Source organism: Zea mays, chromosome 5, assembly GCF_902167145.1.
Source record: "Zea mays cultivar B73 chromosome 5, Zm-B73-REFERENCE-NAM-5.0, whole genome shotgun sequence".
NCBI classification, from domain to species: Eukaryota; Viridiplantae; Streptophyta; class Magnoliopsida; order Poales; family Poaceae; genus Zea; species Zea mays.
Window position 1 is genome coordinate 91492685 of NC_050100.1, and position 5753 is coordinate 91498437.

Sequence of the window (5753 nt, forward strand, 5' to 3'; positions counted from 1 at the left end):
TGGTCCGATGGTCTGAGGTTGCTGCTTCTGACCATCTGCGGACCGTCCGGCCATCATAGCCGGACTGTCCGCGCCTGTCTCGGACTGTTCGACCTTAGTACCCGGATCGTCCGGCGTACGTAGGACAGGTGATCGTGATCGGGTGTCCGATCGTGCTTGCCTCCCGGTGCCTCCGGTCTTTCTTTTGTCCGGAGCCTTCAGAGTAACCATTCTGCGTGACATATTTGGTGTGCAAGGATCACCAATGGCGATATTTTTATTTTTACTTTTATCGGCCGCACAAGGCCGAATTATGGCCTTTTTGCTCGTTGGCTCTAATGTGGTGACAGGAACAGGTGGCCTGTCAATTTTCACCTCTTTTTGAAACCTCAACCGGCCTTCGTTTATAGCCGATTGTATTTGCCGACGGAAGACGGCACAATCATTGGTGTTATGGAGAAAGGAGCCATGCCATTTGCAATAAACACGCCCTTTTAATTGTTCAACTGGAGGAATTACATGTGACAATTTAATATTACCATATTTAAGCAACTCATCAAATATTTTATCACATTTAGTAATATTAAATGTGAACTTAACCTTTTCCTTTTGTGTCGAGTGCGGGTAAGAGCGAACAGAAGGTTTGGCCTTAGTGGGCCAAACAAGCTCAGGGACCTGTTACTTTTTTAGTTCTTGGGGCTTGGGTGGCCGATTATATTTATGTCGGCCTTCCGCACTAGGCGGATCGCAGGTGACTTCTGGTGCTCCGGACGGTCCGACCTGCACAGTCGGACGATCTGCGGGTGGATCGGACGGTCCGGTACTATCCTCGGACTGTCCGGTCACGTCAGGCAACACCTGTGACCCTTGTGGTGGGCTCTGTGTAACTCCGGACTGTCCGGCGTAGGGTGCCGGACGGTCTGACGGAGGGCCGGACGGTCCGCTATTGTGTGCGGACAGTCCGGCCACGCTCATAGTTGACTCACCATTTAGCGAAGATGGTGGTGACAGTCGTCCTGGATATGAGTCCATCGGCATACCAGAGTATGGCTGGGGAAACCCATTTGTTGCCGATGTGTTTGGCGCAATTATTTTGGCGCCTAATTTATGTGATAAAAAACTAGGCATGTGAGTTTTTCCTAATGCATGTGCCATCCTTTCTATATCCTCTGTGATACTTGTAATCCGATTATCAAAAGAAATTTTAATAGATGGAATATCATCGACTGACCTGGCATCACCTATTGTGGGGAGCTGTTGCAGCACGGATGACATGTAATCGGCGTCTATTTCCCTTTCTTGGACGGTCTTCTGGTGGCAATCCACCCTGAAGTGCGAGAGGAACCATTTATCCGCCACCTTGAGCACCTGATCTTTTTGTCGTTGGACCTCCTCGTCTATTTTCTTCATGTCATCTTTTAATCTTTTATGCTCAGCGACCGATAAATTAGTCAGCCTTGTGTTGCTTTTTGGAGAAGCCCTGTTGAGATCTTTAGAATCAGCCATATAAGTCTGATTTTGTAGATCTTCAACCTCGTCCCCAGCGGAGTCGCCAAAAAGTATGTTGACGCCTTTTTGGAGCGACAAACACTCAACAAGAACCGTGGCGGTGCCCTCTGGTCAGGCGCGGACGGTCCGCAGCCTTGGGCCGGACGGTCCGCGACCTGGGCGCAGGAGCGGTGTCTTCCCTGCGTCACACCGGACGGTCCGCAGCTCTGGGCCGGACGGTCCGCGACCTGGCGACAGGGTCGTCTTCCTCCTCCTTGTTGGAATCTAGATCTCGTCCCCTGGGGGGAAAGATCTTAAGGTGCTCCGGGTCGACAGGTCACTCGGGGCGTCCCCAGACGACGTGGAGTCGCCTAGGAATTAAGAGATCAAATCGAGGAAGAAGTCTTGGATGGACAACTAGATCTTGCCCCCCGAGAGGGGTGAGATCCTAGGGTCGTCTTGGGATCGGCAGGCCACCCAAGACGGATCTAGACGACGTAGAGTCAAATAAGGGTGAAGGTGGATATGTGGAAGACTACAACTAGAACTATGCTACATCTACTCCTAGGGCAGGAAAAGTAAATAAGGTAATTGGTTCGATTGGAATGTGTTCGGGGGTTCTCAATCGGTCGTACCCCTTTATATTTATAGGGGAGGAGGTCTGGACCTTTTCCTGAGAGATAGCCAACAAACTCTTACGTGATTAGATGGATAACCACGCACGAGATAAGGATAAACATCTGAGTTAATCTAATCTCTGGACACGCGGACCGTCCGGGCCCATGGGCCGGACCGTCCGCTCATTTTGGTGTCCAACACAGTGTAAGGGAATCAATCTGTCTTTCGATCTGAATCTTTTGTTTCCTCTCTGATCATAAAACTTAGGACGCGTCAGTTTCAGATTTAGATTCTTGTCAAGTATTTTAGGGTATATATTCACTTCGAATTATCGGCTGCTGTTTGGACTACTACAGTTGTAATTTATAAAAATAAAAACACTAAGTAAAAGCTGATACGGATTAAAACCAAATGAATAAACTGTTAGTTTCTTTTAAAACAAGAAGTTGGAGAATCGAATGGAACCCCATTTTCAGTGGTAGCGGTGACCCTTTTCAGTCCTAAACTGTTCCATAGCTGGTGCTCTGTTACTGTTCGGAAAATCGAATCCTTTCCGAGTTGCCAAACAGGGTCTTAGAAGCAATTAAAGTATTATTCCATAAAGATCTGTTTCTCATTTTTCTTATGAACTTGATCAAAGCCCAAGCGCCAATTCTTACACATCAGAAAGTGTGGCTATATATCTTGGTGAGGTTTCTTGTACTACTGGAATTCATCTATACTCCGGGGAGCAGGGGCGGCGGAAGAGGTCCCGAGCCGAGAACGCGGAGAGGACGGCCATGCCGGCGGCGGCCAGCAGGCTGCAGACCATGCCGGCGGCCGCCTGCTCGCAGAAGCGGGTGTAGATGTTGCAGAGCTTGCTCCACTGCAGGGCGTCGACGCCGAGCAGCCCCACGAAGCACGCCTGCAGCGCCGCCACCGTCGTCGCGAACACCATGTACGCGCATCCCTGCAGATGTCGCCAGCAAATGTTCCTCGTTTCCGTCTCAGTAAAAACAAGAGGAAATTTGCACAGTAGCAGTGTCTGTGTCAGCGTAGGAAGGCGGGTGTTGTATTGCACTTGCACCGCACGTCCGCACCCGATGCAGTTGCAACTGCACGAGTGAGTGAGCCAGCGACGTCTACAAAACTGGCACGTGCCGCTCTGACCACCAGCAGGTTGCAGGGCCACCAGCAGCGCGTGCATGCACGAGCACGACAGCCACCGGCCAGCAACGCACACGCACGACAAGTCTCTGTGTTTGCCAAGCTGCCAAGAATCAGCAAGCGGCAGGGCGGGCCAGCCACTCGGCGAGAGAGCGACGGGTTTAAATGGAAACGGTTGGGGCACAGCGCGGGACGATCTGCTCCGGTGCTCGGCGAAACCGAGTCGTCCTAGCCAAGAGCAAAACCGTGCAAGCGTACCTTGTCGAGGAGGAAGGAGGCGCACGCGACGGCTCTCCCGAGACGCCGGCATCCGCCGCCGCCGATGGCGAGGCGCTCCATGCAGAGGCACCGGGCGAGCTGGGCCACGTGGTACGCCGCCGCCGCCGCGGCCGCCACGATCAGCACCCTGGCATGCACGGCGCAGGCAGGCAGGCACGCGCGCGCGACGCAAGGACATCGATCAGCGACCGCGCAAGCGTGGTAAAAAGAACTAAATAAAGAAGGCGAGCGAAGGATCGGAGACTGCGTGCGTGCGTGCGTACCAGAGGGCCTGCACGTCCTTGGGGACGGCCTTCTTCTGGATGAAGAGCACGGTCTTGGTCTGCGCGCTGAACCCCAGCAGCAGCGCCCCCGCCGCCGCCATGGCCGCGCACGCCGCCCGCAGGACGCGCTCCGCCCTCACCGACGACGGCGGTCCCGCTGCCATATGTACCACTCCTCGCTCGACGTCCGTACGCCTCGATCTGTAATCCTCCTCTGCACTCTGCTTGCGTTGCGTGCGGTAGGCCGGCCGCTAGCTTCAGCTTCCTTCTGTTTTCCTCGGCGCAAGCGCAACGCGAGGCACTCTCTTTCTTATTATAGACGTGGGCACGCACACTGGGTGGCACTGGCACAGCACCGTCCGCGCCACGCACCTGTACAATGCGTAACGTGTATGCACCAGCAAGTAGCACTATTTGTCTCTCCAGTCCAACCGGTGATTTGTTCATGGTAGAACTGGTTTCAGTTTGACCTATAGATGGCCAGTAGTGCCGCCTTAACCGGGCCGGCACGAGGCACGGCACGGCCCACCGTGCCCAAGCACGGCACGGCACGACTGGAGGCGGGCCCGTGCCGGCACGGCCCGACCTCTAGTGCCGTGCTTGGGCCGAGTGTGGGGCACGGTGGGCCGGCACGGGCACGGCACGATTAGGGTTTAGGCACGGTTAGGCACGAGAGAAATAACACATACCCCCCTCCCCCGTCCCCCGCGTCACTCTCTCACTCTCACAGCTCACTCACTCTCTCTCTCGAACGCTCCGCGACTCCTCGGCTCCTCCGCTCCTGGCGACTCACCGGCGATTTGGAAAGCGACGCCTCCATCCTCTCCCTCACCGCCTCTCCGATCGCCTCATCTGGTCCTCTCCCTCTCCGGCGCCTCTGCTGGTAACACTATCCTCTTGGCCGGTTGTGCTCTCTTGCTCGTGTCGCCTCTGGATCTAGTTCGAAACCCTAAGTTTGGTGCTCTGATCTTGAACTTCTGTTCTTCTTCTTCTGGTCTCTCTCCCGGTCTCCCCTCTACGGCTCCCTCTCCCTGTAACGCTGCGTCGGTGCGTAACCCTAACCGTGCTTTAACCCTAATCATCGTGCCGTCGGGGTTGGATCTGGTGCTCCGGCTTTGGTAAGTTGCTAATCACGTGCTTGTTCTTCTGATTTGTGTTTTTCGCGTCTAGATCTGAGGCTGTTCTGTGATTGTTCTGTGACGAACCCTAACCGTGCTTTAACCCTACCCGAATTGAAGGTTGGAGCCGTGAGGTATCGATCTGGTGCTCCGGTCCGGCTTTGGTAAGTTGCTAATCATTTGCGGTTTGCTTGTGCTTCTACTTTGTGTTTGTCGCCTCTGGATCTTGTTCAAACCGACGAACCCTAATCTATTATACCGCCTTGCGCCTTGTTCTGTGTTTGGAGGTTGGATCCGTGAGGGACCGATCTGGTGCTCCGGCTTTGGACCTTTGGTAAGTTATTAATCTGATGCTTGTGATCTGTGCTTGTGATCTGTGCTTGTGATCTGTGAGCTGTGTTCGAACCCTAATCTATTATACTGCCTGCATGTTCTGTGATTGGAGCCGTGAGGGACCGATCTGGTGCTCTTGTCTGGGCATTTGGCTTTGGTAAGTTGCTAATCTTTTGCTTGTGCTTCTGATTTGTGTTTGTCGCCTCTGGATCTCTGGTCAAACCGATGAACCCTAATCTATTCTAGTTCCTTGCTCTGTGATTGGAGGTTGTAGCTGTGAGGGACCGATCTGGTGCTCCGGCTTTGGTAAGTTATTAATCTGACCCTAATCTATTCTAGTTCCTTGATCTGTTCTTTGTTAGTATGTGTAATTTGATGCTTGTTTGTGTGATCTGTTCTTTGTTCTGTGATTGTAGCCGTGAGGGGCCGATCTGGTGCTCCAGCTTTGTGCCTCTGTGATTGTGATCTGGTGTTCCGTGCCTCTGTGCTTGTGATCTGTGCTTGATGGCCGACGACGACACCGTGCCTG

General features: G+C 53.5%; 1 protein-coding gene and 1 long non-coding RNA gene across 2 annotated transcripts; one reads left to right on the forward strand and one right to left on the reverse strand.

Annotated features, from left to right (window-relative positions):
- Positions 1–2658: 2658 nt before the first annotated feature.
- On the reverse strand, positions 2659–4245 carry LOC103626698 (CASP-like protein 2C4). The gene is made up of 3 exons (XM_008647088.4): positions 3774–4245; positions 3490–3637; positions 2659–3034 (listed from the first exon to the last, which is right to left on the reverse strand). Exons 1-3 carry the CDS (start codon positions 3935–3937, stop codon positions 2798–2800), a joined length of 549 nt encoding a protein of 182 aa, XP_008645310.1. The 5' UTR covers positions 3938–4245; the 3' UTR covers positions 2659–2797.
- A 390-nt stretch (positions 4246–4635) lies between these two features.
- Positions 4636–5245, forward strand: LOC111589278 (uncharacterized). Its single transcript, XR_002748273.1, has 3 exons — positions 4636–4891; positions 5012–5055; positions 5179–5245. It is a non-coding gene; the product is annotated as an uncharacterized lncRNA (long non-coding RNA).
- Positions 5246–5753: the final 508 nt, after the last annotated feature.